Source organism: Zonotrichia albicollis, chromosome 4 (genome assembly GCF_047830755.1).
Source record: "Zonotrichia albicollis isolate bZonAlb1 chromosome 4, bZonAlb1.hap1, whole genome shotgun sequence".
In the NCBI taxonomy this organism is placed as follows: Eukaryota; Metazoa; Chordata; class Aves; order Passeriformes; family Passerellidae; genus Zonotrichia; species Zonotrichia albicollis.
The window spans coordinates 54,359,149-54,382,648 of record NC_133822.1 but is presented as its reverse complement, the minus strand read 5'-3'; the positions used below and the strand labels follow the sequence as shown (position 1 = coordinate 54,382,648).

Sequence of the window (23,500 nt, the reverse complement as noted above, 5' to 3'; positions counted from 1 at the left end):
TGGATGTATACTTTAGGGTTTTTTAAAAAGCTTGGTCAGCATTTTCAGACAAAGAATCTTTTATCTGGCATACTGAAACTTCATTCTAGCTGTAAAGTAAGAACACTGATAGGAGGTGTTAAGAGATTTGGAGAATCTTGAAATGGTTTAAGTTTTAACAGGCTATAGTGAAACCAGAATTTGTTGAATTTAAAACACCTGTAATATTCCAATTGTGAAACCAATGCTGCATGAGCCTTGCTTGATCTTTGCTCAGTGAGACAGCCTTCAGATGTATTCTGTTCAGCACATCAGCTCAGTTTTGACAGTAGTTCATATTTTGTGCTTGCAACACTGTGAACTGAAAGAATTTCCCAAGGAGCATTCTGAATCACATCTCCCATTTCCAAAAGTGTTGCTTCTAGCACTGAGGCTTCATTGACTTGCAGTAAAATAGTATGAGCAGCTGGGAAGGCTCCCTTTTCATTAAAGGTGAGATTAAAACCCCCCACCACCCCACCATACAGATTTCCTCCAAAATGGGAAGCACTGATGAATACATGCACACATATATACCACCACCTGATCATTAGATGGTACTCTGGAAATATTGCAATGCAATTTCACACCCATCTGGGCTACTAACCCTAGCTGGTTGCTCAGGCAGGAGCTGGTCAAACAGGACAGGATTTCAACACCAAATTCATCCCCATGTGTACACAATCTGTCTGTTCTCCTACCCACCAAATTCTTCTTGCACAATCTAAGTTGGTTTCGGGATTTCAATTGCAAGAGAGGAATAAACTCCTCTCATTACTGACCAGTATATAACATGTGTTCAAGGGCTTTCTGAGGGTAGGTGTTGAGGCAGCTTACACTAATGAAGATTTGTAAGTGCAGGAAGAGATAACTTCTTAATTCTTCTGTAATTTGTTTTTTTTCTTTAAATCAAGCAGAGGAAATGACATGCAAGGAATGCCACATAATGCAAAAACTAGGATTACATATTTGGCCACTGAGACAGCAGGATATGCACAAGGCAAGATACAAAACCCACCTTATCGTGCATAAATGATACAAGGATCATCATTGCAATCTCAAGTTTTTTAGCTGCAGATGTATCCAAACTTCACCTCCCAGATAATACAATGTAACAAGGGGAATAGTAAATCATCTATCAAAAGGTAAAACATTAAATAACAACTTACTCTACAACAATTGCACGGTTGGAAGATGTACAATACAGTTCAAAATATCTGAAGCTCAAGGCAAGTATAATCAGAATAATCAGAAACATTCAAGGCATATATGATAAGAAAAGCCAGACTAGATTATCATAATCTTTTGCCTATAAAATGTATCAACAGAAAGAAAATAGTCCCTATAAAACCTATAATGTGGTCCATAAGGTTTTGCCTGTAACATAAAATATCTTTAGTCTCTCTTCTCAACAAAGGCATCCATAAATGTATGAAAAAGAAAATGAATGCTATGCTCCCATTTTTAGCTATAAAAATTTGCAAATAAAACAAAGAAAGATACACCTAAATTCATATGCTGACCTCCTTAAATTGGATTAAGCAAGAAAATAATTTTAAGTAGCTTTAATAATATTCAAGGCAACTTGTATTACAAAGAATACTGTCCTGTCTTTGATACAGATATATGCTAATTCGTCCTTAATGGCACCAGTTTAAACAGCAATAAGCCAGGAATAATGCTACTATTGGTACATCATCTCCATAAGTAATTTTCTGAACTGGCTGTAGTAGCAATTTTTCCAGTTATGGGTCTGTTGTTTAGTGCATTTTTGGCTACAATTCTGCACACTGTCATTGCAGTTTTGAAATACAAAAGATTCTACCAACAGCCAAAAAAAAAGACACCGCAATTCAAAGTTAAGAATGCTAGTAGATTCATGCATGGACAGAAAGACAGAAGCCAGTGAACTGCACTTTCCAGTACACGCACTCATCAGTGTTACTTAAACATGGAACATTTTAGGTTGGTTGCCTTTTAATATTGCATAACTTTACCGAGGTTGTCGGTTGACCTGTGACTATTTAAAGCTAATTGAATACTGACATAGGTGAAGACAGATGGAGAAAACACACCAAAATGCTTGTATTTGTCCATATGAATCTACTGTGTTACTTCATGAATTTCTAAAAGAACCCAAAACCCCTTATTGTCTTGACAGAAGAGCTCTTTTTATCTCATGCACAGAAGAAATTAATTGGTCTGACTACAATGAGAGATAAAAGTGATTCTCTATTAGTGTATTTTTAACTAGCATCACATACAGTGCAGATGTATAAATCAGAGCACAAATTCAGATTCATGTTCTTCACTTCATTTTACTTACCATCCGTTGCTATTTTACTTTTAAGGTCAGTATAAGAGTGGAAAAGACACAAGAAAAAACTGAATATTGAAGAATACTTCTTTAGTCATTAGTTGTTTGTAATTTTAATGGTGTTAGACTTTAGCATATTTTTGAAGCATAAACTAGTTAGCTTTACAATGTTCAAATATTGTTAATCTTAAAAGACTGCTCATTTGAAGCCTGCACTCTTCCACTCCACTTACAAACAGCCCCTACTCTCTTACACTTGATGATGCCTTGTTTGCAGTGTCTTGGTCAGGATACAAATAGAGTGGGCTCTGCAATGAATTTGCTCTTGGAGGTGGTTGTGCAGTAGTCAGTCTTTCAGAATTTCCTGGAGAATTCTCCCTCCACCTTGGACTTGCCCGCTCTTCTGACATTTCCCACACAGATGGGCATGGAGAGGTAAAATTCATGGTGGATCGTGAGAGGTAGTTCTCCTGAAGACCTTCTTCTTGGAGGCACCTGTTAGAAAGCACTTCTTTTTCTTTGGAGTTTCGCCATTTCATCCTTCGATTCTGAAACCAGATTTTCACCTGTTTGCAAATTAACGAGAGTTTATTATTATTCTTTGCTTTAAACAACTTTGCCCTAACAAGTGGTTTTTTCCTTTCCATCCTCTTAGTTTCATTATTTGTTATCACAGTAGAGAACCAGTGAAGCCAGCTGACTGATATTATCTGAGGATTTTCCCATCACTATTTACTACACCTGGAACAAATACAAATATTCGCCTTGACTTTCACCACCTACAATAAATTACTTAGCTTAGAGAGGAAAATGGACAGCCCAATGGCTAGGGATAGAAAAGCTTCCTACAAGCAATATCCTTCTTGGCAGAAGAGAATTCCCAGAGAAAATTAGTATAATCATTAAGAAAACTAAGTGATAAAACTGGTGGTATGAGGGCCTCTATTAAGCAGAGGCTGTAAGAAGCATGACTGTTCCCTTCACAAACATAGCTAAAATCAGCTTGGCCATACAGAAAAGTGTATTGTGACATAGGAGACAGGATTGAGAATTTAGAGACATTTTGCCTGCCTGACTACAGTTTTCCAGGAGTTGCCTAGAACCCATGTGATTTTGAGATAAAATCAACTTTTCAAAAACTTCGAGTTGCAATTCTTAAAACAAGCATTCAAAGGCATTTATGAAATGCTGGGGAAAGCTTGGGGGAGTATACAACCAGGAACTGGTTTTACATGAAGAGAAGAAAGGTAAGGGTGATCAATCAAATTATACAGATTAGGTTCTCTTTTCCCTTAAATATTTGCATTTAAGTCTAGTATTCAGATACTTGATATGAAGACAAAGGTATGAGAATCATTGTCTTAGATGACAGGTACTGTTCCTCCACCACAACTGATCAGAAAATTGAAGAAGTAACCTTCACAGCAACTTCTCTTCCTTTCATGGGGGGTATAAAAAAAGAAACTAATATCATCTGGTCTGTCACTATCACAAAATTATATTCTTGTAGTGGTAGTGGTTATCTATGTATCATTACATTATTTTTTACACACCCAAGCTCTTGAATAACATGAGCACAGAAAGTAATCTCAAGGAAATAACTGTAATACTAGGAATTTGACTACATTTTGGGAAATACTTTAGGCAGCACACTGGTGAGTGCAATTGCACGTTTTGATTGCAATAGTTTTACTGCAGAGATTACAGTTCTGTACATCACACTGAGAAACACAACACTCCGCTGTTGTGTTTATTGTTGCGGTGCTTGCAACAGTGCCTGAGTCATTAGGTTGCAAGGAACCAGCACAGATCACCAGATCCAACCTCCTGTGCAAACTAGAGCCAACTGCAAAGTTAGATCAAACTGTTGAGAGCCTTTTCAAGTTCTGAAAATCTCCAAGACAGAGATGACAAGAGCTCTCATCACCACTCTCAGGCTTTTCTGTCCCCAAGATAGCTTCTGCACATGTATCTTAAGCACTTTCAATCTTCCTGCATTCAAAGACACAAAATTGTACTGTCACGTCTCAGTATTTCAGCTGCAATCTTGAGGGCTGCATCTACTCCAGCACCTTCAGATCCTACCTGTCAGCAGCTACCATGTTAATTTTCTGCTGTTACATGCCCTCACAAACTTTTTCCTCCCAGCTTCTTTCAGATTTTGTGCTCTTCAAGCCAGGCATTTTTCCTAGGTTTTTATCTGCAGATAGGCGAGGGCCCAAAGATTCCCGATTGTGCCACTGCTGCTCAGCACCACTATTAATGTAGTTGTTCAGGCACAACACCTAACTGGAGGCATTAGACCCTCAGCTAAACTCTAAAATCCTGCAGCAGACCAACTCAGACTCATGCAAAAAATCCCATGAAATGGGAATTGGCAAGTAAAGTGGGAGTGTTTTAGCAGGTCATCCTGCAAAGCTTTATTTCTTATGGTATCTCTCAGCTCTAAAAATATCTTTCTTTGTGCAGTCAAGTGTCATTCCATAGGGATGGTTGACTGTCTGCTGCAGAACAGTTCCAGAGGAAGTGCTGTTGACTGCATTGTCCCTAGTTGTTCATCTGTGAGTGCAAAGGGTGAAGGAATGATCTATGCTCTCATGTTTTTGCCTTTAGAGCACAGGGATGGAGCATAGTTCCCTACCCCAAAGCTTCCAAGGGAGCTCTGTCAGACAGCAAAAAAAAGGGAGTTAGAAATGAAACACAGAGGTCATGTTTCTTTGTGTGAAAATGGAGCCATCAAGTTTTGAATGTACACAAACAGAAAATAAACCAGGAAACTGTTGAAGTACTCCCGAGTTTAAAGTGCCATTGGTTTACTGAGGTCTTTGCAGGTAAAAGAGCTCAGGGCTGCCCCTGCACTGTTCAGTTTTCCTCCTTCAAAGTAATTTTAAAGATCTCTCCCCCAAAAGTACATTTCTTACCTGAGACTCCTTTAGACCCAGGTTAAGGGCCAGTTTCTTCCTGTCTGTTTTACTAATATACTTCTGCTTCTGGAACATTTTCTCCAAAGCTTTCCTCTGGTCTTCAGAAAAGACAGCTCTTCTTAATATGCCTCTCCGGGATTTGGAGTTAGACTCCTGGGTCAGAAGAGGCAGCACACTTTCCTCCCCTGTTGGAAATAGATGAGAATTTTCCAAAACATCTAGCATATATCAGAGAACTATTAAGTGCTGTTCATTATAATGGTTGCAGACTCTTGTCCCACTTTTGATTTGTTGGTGTTATAAGTGTGTTGTAATGCTTCAGCCATGTTCATTAAGGATTAAATCCTCACTTGGATATAGAGGTGTCGTCAGTAGTCACGAGTCTCCCCCTGACATGGTACAAAGAAAATCAGATGAGTCCATAGAGGAATATTAGGACAGAGCCCATGCTACTGCAAAATTCAAATATAGTCAGGGGGGAACTTTTCTTTGCCTGTCATCACCACTGAGTAAACTGCAACAAGTTTTCCTATGACTTTATTTACTCCTTGTGTGGAATGTAAAATGAGATAAAAGTGATCTGTAATAGTGATTCAAAGAAACAAAGTAGGCTTCCCTCTATTTTTTTTTTTTTTAACTAATGAAAGAGTTTCAGAGTGATCTATTTCTCAGAAAATCCCTGGTCATTCACTTAGTTATTATGGAAACCACAGCAATTTTTATATTAGAGGATTTGGAGAGTACCTGGACTTACTTCTTTCAGCCTGGTTTCTAATCCTTTGACATCTCATAGCAAGTCCTGGGAGGGCAGCTTTCAGTGTATCGAATCACATCCCCTAAATGCACGCCTAGAGGGAGCCCTACCCTGGAAAACAGCCTCAAAGCTGGGGGACAGAGCTGCAGTGAAGAAGTAGAACTGTTTACACAAAGCGCACAGAAACCCCAAGATAAATCTCTCGTGTTCCTCACACCCAATAAAACCTAAAGCCATAGTGCTTTCCCATGCTCCCTCTCTCCTAGAAAGATATGGTGTATGAGAAGCAGTACTTGGTCAGGCTTCATATGCTTCCAGTGCACCCACCTTCCTCAAATACTCAGGAAGCAGGAGAAGGGATCATTTGAATAAAGCCATCATCAAGCAGGGCATGCGATTATTAGGGAGAAGCAAGCAGGCCACGAAACAGCTGCACTTTGGCTCAGAAACCCATGCCATGGCTGTACAGCCACTGGCACCTACAATCTTGCTGTAGGAGTGGGAATTCAGATGCAAGCTGCCCTCCTGCTGCCCACCACTTTCTCAAGTCCACAGTCCTAGACTGCCCTCCCAGTTTATAGTTACAGCAGCAGCAAAGGTGTGCTGCTGCTCAATTCCTACAAAGGATGTGACCATTTTCATATCAAAGCCAAAAGCAAATCCTCCCTGAAAATCAGATTTTCTAAAATACTAAACTTTTTTTTTTTTTGTGTAGAAGTCTATCTATTCTAGTCAGCTGTAATGGGGTGGGAGGGAAATGACATACATTTTTTCAATTGATATAGTGCCCTTGAAAATACTAATGAAATCCAGATGCAGCTTCCACAAACTGTCCTTGGGGCTACACCACATTTCAACCCCAGTATATTATACATACATACACATGGGTATATGTATCTTTAAATACCCACAGAAAAACAAACACACATATATTGAGGGTATTGTAATATAATGATGAGAAACTGAAGTGTATATCTGTATGTCTTGCAAAGTTGACTAAACACTTTTGTAGCCATGTATTACTAGTAACACATGATATTGATATTACTTACACTGCCCCTGCATCCTGCTTCCAACTCTGACCAGTAGAGCAGAGCATCAGAAGCTGAGCAAGTGTGCAATGATTATTCCCTAAAATAAAACTACCCCTGTGAAACATCACTGATTTAGAGCCCATTGCATTCTGTCAATTCTTTTCTTGAACTTTTCATGTCAAGAAATCAAGATGTTTTTATTTGGCACTCATAACAGCATGTGGTAAAAAAGAATTATTATGATTTGCAATGTTACAGTATAAATAATACTTAATTTATACATATGTACTTCAATTTTCAAAATTATATCTAAGACCAGATACAAAAATCATAAGCTACTGGTTAATGTCCTGATATTTATTACTCAGTGATATGATACACAGTCAGACTTTATCCAAATCACAATAAACCATCTGCAGAACAAAAGTAAAAATACCACAATGGAAGGGCAAGCCAGGCTGATATTTCTCTGGGGACTGCAGAGCCTATTCATAACCCCCACTGCATGCTCTAATCACACCTACAAAACTGGGAGCAAGCTGGGAGCCTTCCCTCCTCATGCACGTTTTCTCTTTCTTCTCAAACTTTGTGAATTTAGGTACCTTTTTCCAGGTAGCCTCTGAGTAGTTTCTGCTGAATTGTCAGCATTCTCAGGTTTAGTGGAAGGTACAGTCTGAGCCAGCAGCAGAACTGGTATCTTCTCTCCTCCCCATGGTGGGATGAGAGACACCAGCAAGGGAAGAGGCGTAACAGGGCTGGTCCTCGCCTCCCGGCCTCCGCTCCACAATGGAGTTGTCAGCCAAGGACAGAGGACGCCAAATTATGTGACCCCTTAAAATTTGTCTTGCCTGGCTGGTTGTTAACAGTCAATCAGCAAGGAAACAACCTCCTGCTGGAGCCTCAAGGCACCAATTAATTCCAGTTCAGGCAGTATGTAGGGTCCAGCTTAACACCTATATTAGACTAATAGTGAGGCATCTTTACACTCTAAGGCACAATATGTGATGGATTTTAAAAGATTAACTGAACAAAATTTAATATGAGCAGAATGCTCAGAAGCATTAACAAACAGCCTATAGAACAAAATATCTGAAACCTACCACCAACTGAGTAGCCTGGAGAATTTTTTTTAAATAAGCCATATTCTAAAATGCACTCCAACTGTTACACAAAAACTCAATTTCAGTTTGCGGATTATAGACCTTTTCAGTGCAGCAGGAGAGGCAGTCATTTATACATTTCAACAATTCCAGCAAAGTTAAATATGTCCGTTTGCAGCTCGTCACTCTGAACATGCAGCAGGTTTAGTGCTCTGCTCACATAAATGTGACCAACTATTTTCTATGTTACTGATTTGATTTTTGTTAAGTCTTTCCTTTGTATCCTAATATATTGTGATAAATGTCCCCTTAATCTGTGGAACAATCTTCATTTGCCTTCATGGCAGAGACCACCTTGAAGGAGCAAGTAAAAGCTTTAGTCATGGTTTCCATTTTTTCATTAGAATTCAATACATTCTAGTTAAATGGACAATTAATAGGTCACTTCCAAAATAGTAGTGTATCAGTCCTGGTTAATAAACAATCCCCACAGTTGATAATGGGCCTATGTATTCAGCAAGTCCCTGTATACACTCAGCTCATCCACTAAATCCCTTTTCAGGTAGACAGGGTTATATGGGAAGATGAGCTAGAATGAGTCTATAAAAGTCAGTTTCATTCACTGCTTTATTTTTCAGTCAAGTGCTTTAAATGGTGTCCAGAAAATCTCTTGGAATGTGAGACAGGAGAAAAGACTGGCACATAGAGTATTGCTTTATGGCCATACAAAAGGGCAACTGACCCTTGCCCAGGCCTTTTCAATGTGAAATGGTTCCTAAAGTTCATCTGCACAGTGAAAAATTGTGGTGAGGTCGCGTGTGGATGAGTAAAGTGAAAGTGGTGATTGGTCATGGTGCTGTCAGCCATTGTGGGAGAGCCGAGGCCATGTAAAACGCTCTGTGGGAAAGTGTCAGCCCCCTAAAGAGGTGCTCAGAAACTTGCAGCTCATTAAACTGCCAGCATTTGCTGCCTCACTTGTCAAGAATCATTCAACTTAGCAACTGCCCTCCTGAAACATTCATAAAAAGCATGCACTTTAGTCAGGAATGGTTTGAATGCAACTGTGATAAAAAAGTATATGCCAGAGCACATATAAGTGCTACTTTTCATTTGGATTTGACAAGAAATTTGTGCTTTTCTTTCTGTTTTGAAGAAAGAGGGAATGCCCCTTCTGTTTTCATTCCTGAGCCAAAAGCATAAAATCATGACTGTCCATTCTTACAACTTTGGCTTGCAATCTTCCCAATCAAGGTTAAATTTAGTTTTGGATTAAATGGATTCTTAATCCTGAACGGATAGTGAACACTTGTCAAAATTCTCTTTAACATACTTCTTCAATTTTTTACATTATAATTAAAAAGAGAAACAAAATTAAACATGTGCACACATTTGACTACTACAAAAAGAATGACTGTTGTATTTAAATAATGCTAAAGCTTCCTGAATCATAATCTACACCCCTAACAAACATTAAAATGCAGCACGCATTTTACAATCCTCCAGCTCTTTTCTTATTTGCAAATGTTTATTGACACTGATTTTTTAAAGAGTTACTGATTTTAAAGAATTGTTTCCAGCAAACTGAAAACAAGGCACTTTCTTAGGTTAGCCCTGTCTGGGTGTCTCAATGCCATTAGAAACCTCTCACAATTGCTCAGTGTACTTAAGTTTGATAAATCTTTGGAAACCCTCTGAATAGGATTGCTGTGATTTTACTAAGGAATTAGCTGCTGCCATTGCATCACCAATTAGTTTTCCAGAACACATTAAATCCTGCTGCTTTGGTTTACAGAATAACTCAAGCATTACTGATGAAGCATAAAAACTTACTTGGAAAAGCAGTGGGGGATGCAGGGTGCTGACAGGACCCACCGCAGCATGCTGAGTAGAATGGTGGGGCTCGGAGAAAAAAGTGTTTGGAAAGAGCTGCAAAGAAAGCATAGATCTAATTGATTATCCATTGAGCTTAGGTGATATTCATAACAACAGTCCTCCAAAAAGTCAGTGTGTAAAGTCCTGCCCCACAAGTTCTTTTTCCTTTTTTCAACATGGTGATATTTTTAAGGCAAACAATGATAAACCAAGTAATTGCTCTTTAATTTAGCAAGGTTATTTTACATGTGTAGCTTAGCTATAATATGCAAAACTCTCCCTATAAGAATGAAGCTCTAAAGAATAGAAATTTCCTTCTGTAATTGCTGTAATTATGGCAGTTTTCCTAAATATTGGTATTGAACATATTGTTTCAATAATATGTTGTTGAAATAATGAGTATAATGAATCTGAAAGTTATTTAAAATAACTCTAGCAAGCATGTCATCTTACAAAAAAAAAAAATCAGCTGGAACTCCGATGCTGTTAACAGCACTCAAACCAATAATGTCCTCAACAAGAAACCTTTAGGAATAAAATTTATAAAATGCCATGAGATGAAACAGCTGAGCTCTACAGGCACATACTACAGAGCCTGATTCTGTTTCTCTGACTGTCAACTTAGTCTTGCTGGGCAAGTGCTTGAAATTTAAATAAACCACTTGCTGAAGGCTCTGCTTGATACAACAAAAAAAATCTGCAAAGTCAACTCACAGTATTAGGTAATATTTGGTAAATTTTTACAGATTTTTTTTAATTGCAGTCTCTTATATCTAAAAAGAGCTTCCAAATCATGGAAAGCTCTTCATTATTTATTTATCCCCTTTATTTTTTCTATAAGGCTCATGGGATTTTCCATTAATCTTAATTACCTATCAATTTCTGCTTGTTCTAGTCAACTATGAAACCTGGGATATTTTTTTTGTTTTGAAAAAGATACATCATTGCTAGAACTGAACACTTATAAAATGTGATCAGCATCAAAACATCTATGTCACTTTCGTGTTTTGGTTTAGGCACAAAATAAGTGGCTCTAGAGCCCGTACTATAGTTGTCCAAATCTCCAGAAAAAAATTAAAATAAAAAAAAGTAACTGCAGACTTGGGTAAAAAAAAATAAAAGAAATCAACAATCAAAAAGAAAGGTAAATAGATACATGTATCTAAGCCACGCTGCTAGTTAAAAGTTTTTCAACTGCAATTAAAAATAAAGATAATTCAACATTAATTTTCCAAGTGTGTATTAGGACCTCAAAATAAGTTTCCTGACCCTTAAATTTGCTGTTATCCCAGAGTAAAAAATTTATTTCTACAGAAGTCTAACTCTAAACATTTTTTAAAGTATTAACTTGCAATTGCTGGCTGATAAACATTTTAGTGGTACAGCTTTCTATTGAAATTCTGCTGTTTCTAATGAAATACAAATTAACTGTCTGGTTTTGAGGCATATACTTGAAAAACATTTAAAAAAAGAATGATTTACACCAGGCATTAGCATTCTAAAGGTTCTTTTCCACACAAGACCACCAAATGTGGAACACGTCCTTAGAAACTTAAAATCATCAAGAACATGCAGCCAAATCCTACCTATCCCATGTATCCAAAGGGTTTCAATGCAACTGGTGAAGTGTGTAAGCTGGAAAGAATCTGAGTGACACAAAAAGCACAGGAGCTGTAGAAGATAAATATCAGCCAACCTCCTGGACATTCGAGCTCGTCATTGACAGTATATTTTATCCTCTGAAACTCCCAGACTCTCAGGTGAAGGAGCTTTTCCTCCCTTCCTTGGTAGACTCATTCCTTGTGCTTTTATCACATTTCCCTTACAGTCAAGCAAAACTCTCCACCTCTGAAAATATAACTTAGAATACAGAAGATGGCACACTCCATTCCTTTGCTTTCTTCTTAAAGGCCTTGGGTATTCCTTGGCTGCCATAATGTCCTATTCCCTCCAAGCATTGCTCCAGCACCTTATTTATGCCACACAATTTTTGTCAGACATGTTATCCTGCCCTTGATATTCCCTCTTGGAGTTTCTTAACTCTGTCCAGTTCCTTGCTCTGTTTTGATAATGTGGGGTTCATAATGGCATGTGATAAAAGCAGAAGACACCTGGCTAAATCAAAATTGAACAAGATACTGACTCAGATAGAGAGCATGTTCCTGCAAGTAATGACAGGAATAGGAAAGGACAGTTTCCTCCACTCACTACATCTCTCGACAAGTAAGCTGCAAGCATAAATGTCTGAAGATGGATCACAGTAAAAACTTAAGCAAATTGTTTGCTTAAGCAAACTCCAAGCAAGCAATATATTTCCATGGAAGTTGCTGACAATGATTTAATAGAGTAGCACAGTACTATGATGCAAACAGAAGAGATCTTGATCCTAATTCTGCTCAAGTTGATGGAAATCAGGAGTCTGGTTTACCTGGGCATTTTACTTAATTCTTTCAACCAACTGCTGCTTTTTTTGCCTGCCGGGCACGTATCTCTATGAAGCAGAATATTTACTTAAGAAGTAAGATGCAGGTGAAATCCTCAAATCCTACTTGGAACAAAGAGGTTCTTGAGCTCACTTCTCAATATTTAGTCCAGATCCTGAGTAAAAAACAATGCCATGATGTCTCTCTATGCCTATAGCCAACACATATGTCCAGTTTGTAACCTTTTTTAATGTGCTGCAGCTATACTGATGCACAGGTGAATTCTACATTACATACATGAAACTACACCCCTTCATCTACTGAAGCTGTTGCACTCAAACCAATGTGCAGCAGTTCTGCAGAGTTATATCAGTAAAAACAATGTGACATAATACAGGGATACTCAACTCTCTCTTGGCAGTTCTGCATGCAGAAAAATGTTAACGCTTCAACATATCCTAATATTTCATACCAGTATATATAAATATATGCACTTATATTTTTTATCTTTGATAAAAACAACACAGTTCATCACATTAAATGGCTTCCACTACCTGCATGAAACTCCATTAACAGAATTAAAATTGCCTAGAATTATGCTGAAATTGTACCTGAAGAAATGACATAATACAGTTTTGAGAACAATACAGAGGAAGCACTACCTATTATTTTCTTTTCACATACATCATAGCAACTCTATCAATATCTGTTGATTAAGAGACCTAAAGCAAACATTCTTTGCTGTTCACATAAGGCTGAAAATTGCTGAGATTTCAGAATATTAATTATGCCATTTTTTGGCCAGAATGAGGTACACAGTAACCAAAAGGCAGCTGTTGCTCCCAGAGATATATAGGAACTTAAAGCAGGGGCAAAATCCTAATAATTTGTATTCAGGACACTTAAGCCTTTTTCTGCTTTGTATCTTCATTTTATAAAACCAAGACTGTGTGGAATTGTTTCACAAGACTCAGTCTTTACAGGTTTAGCTTCACACATGCATAAAAAGTATCAAAGTGTAAGTGCCTTTTGGCACTCCAAAACCTGTATTATATGCCTTAAAAGAAAATGTATCGGATCATATATACGAAAGTATTAAATACCTAGGTTATGGGGGTTTTTCATAAAACAAATACTTTTGACACTGGTGCTGTATGCAAATTCTAGTAATAGCATTCACTACATTTATTGTAGTGAACAGAAATCATTTTACAGAAAATAAAATAATACTAAACATGTAAACAGACCTCAAGCTTATCTAGTACTAAAAGTCAGAAAGCATTTCAGATACTAAAAGATATTTTAAAAGACACTGTCTGGTCTGAAAATATTATAAATTCAAAAGCCCTTCCATTAGAAAAAGTCATACTGACAATGGGATCAGAAGTTTTCCTTCCAACTATCTATCATTTTGAGAGTAAGGCTCCTAAATACAGTCCAGCTCAGTTATGCAACTTTGAAAATGGCTTAATATTAAGGAAACTGTTTACTCTTTCTAATTCTACTGTTGTGAAATAATTCAGCAAAGAGTGTAGGCTAACAGCCATCGGGAAAGTGGGAAGGGGTGAAGGAAAAATGGCTATTAAGGGATAGTGAAACTGATGGTAAACTTCTGGTATTATCCACACAGGATCCTTCACTGCACAGGCTGCTAGTCTGTTGGGGGTTTTAAAGATAACTGATAAAAATGTGGTATAAGCCTGTGAAGAGAGCTGGAACACCTCCAAAAAGATTATTCAGAAAACTGCCTAGAGCCAGCTAACAAAACTAACAACAGAAGCAGAGAAACCTCAAGATGCATGAACACTTCAATTCTCCAAACATGCTAAGTCCACATGAACTGCTTTCCACCATGATGCCTAGGTTCCAGCCCTTGCAGGAAACTTAAATATATTATCAGTAAAACTATCATATTTCATCTGAGAACTTTGGATGGTTATGGGAACAACTGGAATTTCCTACTTACATCCATTCTTGGAAATATTTAAAGCAGGCTTTTGCAAAGCTGCAGGGAAGTGTCATGTAATGAAGAGTTCCCTGAAAACAGTCCAGCAGTAGCTCTGCCAGCTTAGTGATCCAGCTGAGCTGCATTTCTGCTCGCAAACCACAAGCCCTGGACCTCATGGTGAGTCACTGCTCTTTCCCTAGCAGTTAACTGTCTTTAGACAGTTGTGCAGCCTCAAAGCATTTCAATCCAACTGCAAGAACAAACCAGCAGCCACTGCCATATCCCACCCAAAAGCAACTGCCATCACATGGAAGTGGAAAAACTTCCTGCGAGAGCCTGTGTTGAAGAATCATGCAGAACTGGCTTTCCTGCACTCCCAAAGTTACCATTTGCTTCCTATTTATTCCTGTAAAACACAACCACATGAATGTTCAAAGGAAGTCAAGCCAAATGGGTAAAGCAGAGTAGCATCCACAGATCAGGTTTTAAAACCTGCCAAACATTCAGAGAAAGAGTTTTAAAGTTCTAAATATATATGTTTTTAATTCCTACACAAAATATGGATGCAATGAGTGGGCTTACATTTTTATGTTGGGTCATGGTGGGGCTTTCAAAAATTGGCAGAGCAGCCCCCAAAATGGGCTTGAAATGTGCTAACAGCATAATCATCACTTACATCTACAGCAATGTAATGGCCAAGAGCATCACAGTGCAGATTATCTGAAACCACACTAATCACTGTCAGTTTTCAGAGGCATCATTCACATGCCTAATTATTATGTTGTAATTTGTTGTACATGATTTTCACCACCTGAGGAAATACACCAGCCTGAGGCTGGTGACAATACATGGTCAGATCTCACCTGTACAACCCAAAGCAACAACCAAACTCTTCAATGTTTGCCAAGGACTCCATGGGTACCCTGATGTCAGCAGTAAAAGTGGCTTTTACCCTCTCCATGCCTCCTACACAGCCTCACTATTGAGAAGATGGGAATCTACCTGTGGATTTACAACTTTTTTCTGGCTTTGTCCTTCCTCAGGATGCCCATGTACTAGTGTGCCTCAGCACTTTATGACTATCATTTCTCGTCCAAACAGGCATCGCTGTCAGTTCTCTGTCTAAAAGTTCAGGGTCTTGCCCAAGCTCCTTGTCTGGGCCTCCTGTTCAGACAATGAGAAGAGAGAAGTAGCTCTACATAACAATTCATCACCTTAAAACAGACACAGAAGGTGTCTCTGGAGGCATCTCTCTCTATTGACTACAGCTTAGACAAGACACCTACTTTTTATTAAACAGCTGAATTGCCATGACATTCTTCTTGTCCCTCATAGCTAACATCAAAAGAATACTATCATCTGTACAGCCATAAAGACTCTCAAAATGTAAAAATTCAGCTAGAAAGTCATCAGTTATTTTCTTTGATTTTCAACATATTACAATTTGCTTAGAAATTATTTCCTCAAAAAGCATGGCAAAATTAAGGTCAGCTGCTGCAAGTCAATATTTCACTGGTTTTTCATTGTTGCAGCACTAATTCAAAATTGTACAAGAGGCCAAAATGCACCATTTACTCCTGTGGTATGCACTGATTAGCCAACTTGTTTTACCTGGAGCAGTCTTTACTTGTTGCAGTATTGCTAGCTCCAAACAGACAAAAGTCCCAAGATAATATAAACAGTGTTAGAATAAAAAATAACACATGGCAAGTTCTTTCTTCTTTTTTTTTTAACATAAGGGGTTTAGTATTTTTACATTTGTACAAGGAAATACCTTTTCAAGTTGAAACTTGAGGTATTCACGTAGTCACAAGGAGGTAACATTCTCAACACACATTCAGAATACCTCAGGAGAATTATGTGCTACAACTGCAGACAAAAGCAGCCTCTCATGAAAAAATTTTGTAAGCTTTTCAGTAAAAAGCAAAGGCCACTTCTCCAAAGTGACAACTCACCTCAAGAAACACAGTCCAGGTTACTGAAAATATTTGGATGTATAATTTTATAAATATCAGTCTACATAACAGACATTTGAAATGGCCTCTTACTGCTTTATATACCTGCAGTTGTTTTCAATTGGAAAAAAAAAACCTAACTCCCCTTTCTGCTGTGGGGTCATGACTGACCACAAAACTACCATGTAAAACATCAATTATTTTGCAGAGCTGCTTTACAAAAGAATGCAGAACACCTTCAGAGGGCAAAGGAAGCAGAGAACTCGCCTTCCAAAATTTAGGAGGATTTCTTAACAGAAAATAATAAAGACACAGTACAATAAAACCTGAAATCTGCACTTAAGTTTGCCTGATGAGATTAATGCTTACCACAGTCATGTGTTTTCTAAAACATGAGCAATATACTACAGAATTTCAGAAGACCAGCTCTTTCTGGTGTACAAAATATATTTCACAGAAGTTAATTCAGTTACTGCAGGCATGACTGATTCCATGGTTTCAACTCAGTCAATTTCTTTTGTACAAACTCCACCACTTGTCTTCCTAGTGCAGCTCTGAGATCTTCAGGTGGTATCTAAGTCTTGCCAAGGACCATACTCGGGATCCTCTTCCTTCTGAGAGCCGGCACGGCGAGAGCAGCCAAAGGAAGGAGCAGTGTCCAGCCAATGCCCGCACTCCTCACCCAGCACAGACTGCCACACTAGCGGCTGGGTTGCAGAGTAGCTGGCACCAGTCTAGCTCTGGCAACCTCACAATGAGGACAACAGTTTGTCCTTTAAAAGCCATTTTGCAGCCACTCTTAAAATACGCTGGGCATTCCAGACCAATTCTATTAAATGGCTCACAAAGTTAACTGGAAACAGGAAACGTGCTAGTCTGTGATTTCTAATACTTACAAAAACTTCTTTGCTTCCAAAGACAAACTTTCAAAACAGTTACAGTGTCTCAGTGCTCCTGGCAATCAGGGAATAAGAAAGGATGCCAAATAGATCTCCCCACCTTAAAGACGCTTTCTATCTCCAGAAAACACCAACTAAAAAAGAAAATCCTAAGACTTGTCAGTCAACTTGTTGTCCGAGTTAGATGAGTCAGGACAAAACATTGGGCTTTTTCCTGTCTTTTATTTTACTGAAAGCTAGTGTTACATGTCGCTTGAGGACACACCCCGGCTGCCAGTTGGCTTGGAATCAATAATTAATAAGCATTAATTCACTAAGAAGAGGCCCAAAATTAAAGAAAAAAATATCACTTAAATTTCAGTAATTTAATTGTCTCCTGGTTGTCATAAAGAAACACAAGACACTTTATTAAATATGGGAAATAAGATATGTTTGATTCAAGATAGAATTGGTGGCATCACCTGAGAAGACAAAAATCGACATCATTTTCCAGAGACTTAGCCTGCAGAAGAGTTGGTTTAATTTCCTTGCAATGCTACCAGTTATCTGTATTATGTCAGGTAAGTCACCTCATTTGGTTTTGCTCCAGCTTCTCCTCTACACAACAGAAATCTATCTCACTGGCTCAATGTGATGATAACTGCATCAAAATGCAAAGTATCCAAATGTTACAGAAAGAAAAGACACATTGATAGCACAAATGTATCTGGATATGTATAAAGTACATCTATAGATGCTTACTGTAAGTCCAATTTATATTTACTATATAGTTCTTCTGTTTTCTTTTTTGTTATGCTTGCTGTCCTTCATTCTACTCTCTTGTATTCCGATGCTTTAGGCAAAAATCCCCTAAGATAAATTTCTCAGCAGGTTTTACAATGGAATTATTTCACTGTTTGTTTTGCTGCAGTTTTCAATTTCCTTTCTCTGTTCATCTAAAAAAATGCCAAAATTAAAGCAGAAAGCCACATTCTTGCCACATGACCATATTCACACTGTACAGCACTTCCTGTCAACCTCCTCCTGGACGAATGGCTTAAGAAGAGCAGAGATATTTAGAAAAATTATTTCAGGTAGCAGAGTAACTTCACATTTCCCAAGGAGGTCACTCAGCTCTAGTGCCATCCAATACTTCTGGAAGCTAAGTCATGAGGAAATATTTGAAGTGGACCTCTTTACAGCACCTGTGCTACAAGACACAGCATCTCAGCATCCTCATCCCCGATTTTTATGTGTCAGAAAACACTGAAGAAAACTGTCAAGTCTTCTAATTTATCCAGAATATAACAATAGGCTTGGAGTCAAGGGACTAAAACCCAGATTAGCAAGAGGAAATTGAGGACAGCACAGAGCAAAGGGGCTTCAGAAGAAGTGCAAGAAAGCCTGTGGGAATCCCAAGCCAGTATAAATTGGTATACCACTGCAGAAGGCTCATGAGTTTATCATATAGCAGTAATGCTCCTTCTGCTTTTCTTTCCTAAGTTTTATGTAACATGCTCTTTGCTCATGTTCTTCTTAAATTAAACCAAACGAATTTCAACCACCTACAATGACTACATTTAATTTTTTTAAATGTATATAGTGATGGAAAGTGATTACTTAAACTTTCACAGACAGCAAATATATTTCTACTATGCTCATTAGATGATGTAATATTTAAGGTGTGACTCTTCCTGAGTTCTTGTTCACTTTTTTATTCACAATAATTTTGTAGGAGATGTATGTAAAATACACATGCAGATAAGCACTTGAAATAGTCCAACTAATACTTTGAAACCTGTAAATTATGGGAAGGAAACTTGTTGATACAACTCAGTTGCTGAGGAGTTACAAAAGGAGAAATTACCATGATGAGATAGCCCAGCTCAAGAATGCCAACCTGGTCTCTTTTGCAACCATGGATAAGTGTTTTCCTATTTACAGAAAGAATACAGGATTTACATTTGTTAGTACTTTTATGTTAAAAGGTACCCTAAAATGGAGTGGTTTCTTCAAGTCTTCCCTTTGTAGGTACTGTGGATATATATAAAAAGGTTCAGCTTATTCAGTTAAGTCTCTGGTGTGATTCTATACTTCCTTCTTTTTGAGAACTTCTGGTGACCTCACCAGAATTTGGGACAACATGAGTAATACACTGTTTCCAAAAAGTCTGGTAGTTTTTCAATTTCTTTTATTTTTTTTAATTAAAGAAATAAAAGAAAACTTGGCTTATGCAAAACTAGTTTATTAGGGAACTTTTAGTCCCTGCATGATCTACAAAGCACTTGTTAGTTCAGAAAGATTTTTTGAAAAAAAAAAATCTTGCATTATCATTTTCAATAATCTTCTGAAAGATTTCAAGAAAGATTTTCCGAAATGCCATGTGATTTTGGGGTTCCAAATGTGAGCTTATTCTTTGAAAAAAAAAAAAAAAACAAAACAAAAAAACCCCAGTAAATTAAAAAACCCTACCTAGCACAAATTCTTAGTCAAAATATCTTCATTAGTCCCTGAAGGCTAAAATTTTTGTTCTGCCAAAATGCTCCTTTGCCCTGTCACTGTATAAACAAGAAACATTACACACAGCCTGACCACCCCAGCCCTACTCACAAATGCAGTGTCTGGTCTGAACAGTTTCCTCAGTACACGCCTACACTAGAGACAAGAGACTCCTTAGAAACCACAAACTGGCTCAGCAAGACAGTTCCAATCCAACTCAAATTTATGAATGTTGAGACAACTAAGTGTCCTCATCACTTTAAGACATACAAGTGAAATCAGAATCAACAGATCCCTGTTAGAATATAAAAGTCACTGTCACAAGTGTACAGTCACAGGAGAATTTTCTTCTGGGTGCACGATGAATGAGGAAACACCAGTATTTCTCCCTGCTCAAATCTAAGAGCCTGGTGCTTTTGCCACGACCTGTGGGAGCTGTGGAATCAGAAGAAGCACAGGACTGGACTCCAAATCGCTAGGCAGACCTAACATATTAAAATCACAACTACTGCTATGGGTCAATCAAAAGAAGAAATAATCCTGGAAACAAACATTTGCAAAGCTTGGCATTCGGGAACTTCTGCAGCAATTTACCTACAGCTTTTTAAAACAAACAAAAACCCAGTCAAACAAACTAAAACAACAACAACAACAAATAAAACCCAACAAAATACCTTTACCTCTAGCAAATAAGAGTGCTGGGGCATCTGCTGTCTTCTCTCTTTCCACAAATAAATATAGCATTTTCTCCAGAACTTTTTATCAGGGTAAGGGCAAAGGGCAGGCAGGGATAATATTCATTGAATTGCAGGAAGATGATACTTGTCCTGTTCCCTGGCCCAGCCATAGTTAGTTAAATACGTTTAAGTAATTGATATGCTTAAGGTGCCACTTACCTGAGAGGTCAGGAGTATTCAGAAACCTTAATGTACACTTTGACTCTCTCCTGCCTTTAAAGTACATAATGCTAAAGGATTAAATACTACTTTGGAATTTGAAGAACAGTTTGCAGAATCTAATTGAAATAAAATTATGTTTGAAAAGAAAACAATTACTTCTGTTTTCAAAACAAGCCTTTTGGTTTCACATCTCAAACACTTAAATAAATACAGTTCTGCTTGTCTGATTTTCATTTTAAACGCATTTAAAACTGTACTACTATAAATAAAAATTCTTAAAATACCGCATAATATTGGAATAATTTATGCATTCTAATAGAAAAGCAAAATACTATATAGATAGCGAGTCTAATACCAAATTTAATGAATTGACTACAATCAGTTCCATGACTAACAGAAGTACACACTTCTTAAAGTATGTTGCTCGTGCCCAGACAAAATGTATCTATACGAAAATCGGCACATTCAAGAAACCGAACGGGTTTTGGAAACCTATTTGTTTCCAATCCTATGGCACGGATTCCTGCGGGCCCCCGGCGGCCGCGAGCTGCTCCCCACCGCCCGGCAGGGCGCTGGCTCTCAGCGTGACACCGGGCTGATAACGCACCTTTACACCTCTCTAAAACTTTTTTATTTTCCCCCCGTCCCCGGTTTTGTAAAAACTTCCAGAAAACTGCCTGTTCTACGTGGCTTAATCCTCCAAGGCAGGAGGGGCCGGGCCCTCCACGCCTTGCTGTCCCGCAAAGCAGGGCGTGTAGAGAAATGGGCTGCTGCCTCCCGAGCTATCGCTACTTAGGAGATGGGACTGCTCTCCTTCCTCCCAAAACTTGGAATTTCAGACATTCCCGGAGCGCCTGTTGGCGGCGAAGCTTCTACCACCTCTGGAGTCTGCGGGCCGTCAAGACCTGAAAGAACTGCGATTAGGGGCGTTTAACAGCACCCGGCGCGGCCATCGCGGGGTTCTGCCGCGCTCTCTGCACCCACAGGTGCGCCGGCCGCCCACCCGCACTCGGAAGCCGCCGCCCGGCGCCCTGCACCACCCGCTCCTCGGCGTCCCGGTGCCAGCGGCACGGCGAGACCCTCGGCCGGAGCCCCGGGCGCAGCCCCCGCCGCACGGCCCCACCGGGGCTCGGCGTCCCGCCGCCGCCTGCGGGCTCCTCTCCTGCCGCCGTGTCCGCCGTGCGGAGCGCGGGGCCGAGCCCTCGGCGAGCCCCTCGGTGCCGTCTCCTGGCGGCAGGACGCGGGAGGGGCCGGCGCTCACCTGTGGCTGCCGGCGGAAAGATGCCGCCTCTCTCCGCCGCCGCGGCCCGCGCTGGCGGGCGGCCGCCGTCCGCCGCCGAGGGGTTAAGCACTTGGAAAGCCCATCTTGCCGGGAAGGGACCCCCTGAGGGGTTGATTTGTTCCGCCGCGGGGCACAGCTTGAGGGGCACGGGGTTGGCGGGGAGGGGACGGAGCTGGGCAGGGCTCGGAGCCCCGGCCCGCAGCAAGTTCTCGATGAGGAAACTTTTGCCCAGGTTGCCGAAGCCCGGCGCCGCCGGCAGGTTGAGGAGAGCCGAGGAGCCCACCAGGTCCCAGTAAAGGGCGCTGGGCAGCATAGCGAGAGTTTGTACCCTCCTCGCCCTGCCCAGCCCGGCCCGGCCGCCGCGGCCCCTCACTGGGCTGGGACGGGGCGCCGGGCTATGGGGCCGGGCGGGCTGGCGGGGCGCCTCCCCGAGGGCTGCGGGGAGCGGAGCGGAGGGCTCGGTGAGGCTGTCCGTGGAGACGCGGCGCCTCTCCGCCGGGCTGGAAGGTGTGTCCAAGCGCATTCATTATGTCAGCCGGGGACGAGGAGTGATGGACGTGGCCAACAATGCCGCCTTGCCCGGCAGCCCCCCGGGGAGGGGGCAGGGCGGCAGCTGAGGTGGCCGTCCCGCCGTGCCCGCCCCGACATGGCGGCGGGTCGCGCCTCCCTCTGAGGGTGCACCTGTGCGGGGGACGGCCTGCGCAGGGAAAGGCCGCTGGCCTCCGTCCCGGCGGGGAAGCGGCTCCGGTGCTGGCCGCGGAGAGATCATGTCGACCTAATGATCCCATGAGGTAATGGGAAGATAGTCATTAGCTCACTCCCTCTGGGCATTTTTATCTGGCCTTTTATTTTTTTCCTTTAGTTACCCGCACACAACATGCACGCTGGATTTTCAGCATTTGTCTTAATAAATCTGATTAAGATCAGCACAGTACTGTTAATCATGTTTTTTTCGAGATGTTGGACGAAGCTTTGTGTGGGCATAAACATTCTTTGTCCGGAATAGCTTAGTCCATTTCTACTTCCTGGCATGCATTCTTCTTTATTTGCTTACAAATCACGTAATATAGAAAAGATGTCTCATTTTGCAGTTCAAACATGCAAGCAGAAAGTTAAAATTGAATGCTGTTCCAAAGTCCTGAAAGCATCTTCCTGCTTTTGCAGAGAAATCCTTTTATTTCAAAGCAGCTGTTCACCAGTCTAATCTTGAAGATATTCCCTGCAAAATCCTTTGAAGGAGGTGCATCCCTTATTTTTTTATGGCAGCAGAGGCATAACCCTTGGACATCAGGGTGGTTCAAAGCTAAAGCCAGCTGGACTAGTGGAATCATCTGTGCCCTTAGATGAGAAACGGGAAGGATGCCTTAACTGCTGTGGGACTAAGTAATACCTTGGGGAATATAAATGCTCACATGTCTGAATCTTTCCTTTACATCTTAGGGTAGATTCACCCTGCTAGAGTTTTGGCACTTAATTCCATTGGTACTAAGACGTGGTGAATGAGAGCCTAAGAGTTGAAAAGGCTGCTTCGTGCCAGAGACCCATGTAGTTTGACCTTTTGTCTTACAGCAGTGGCTGTGAGCAGGAAGAAGTCCAA

The 23,500-nt window shown here is 40.1% G+C and overlaps 1 protein-coding gene across 1 annotated transcript; it reads right to left on the bottom strand.

Annotated features, from left to right (window-relative positions):
• Positions 1-908: 908 nt before the first annotated feature.
• Positions 909-22,575, bottom strand: DBX2 (developing brain homeobox 2). The gene is made up of 4 exons (XM_074539823.1): positions 21,883-22,575; positions 9,978-10,073; positions 5,257-5,444; positions 909-2,901 (listed from the first exon to the last, which is right to left on the bottom strand). Exons 1-4 carry the CDS (start codon positions 22,424-22,426, stop codon positions 2,578-2,580), a joined length of 1,152 nt encoding a protein of 383 aa, XP_074395924.1. The 5' UTR covers positions 22,427-22,575; the 3' UTR covers positions 909-2,577.
• Positions 22,576-23,500: the final 925 nt, after the last annotated feature.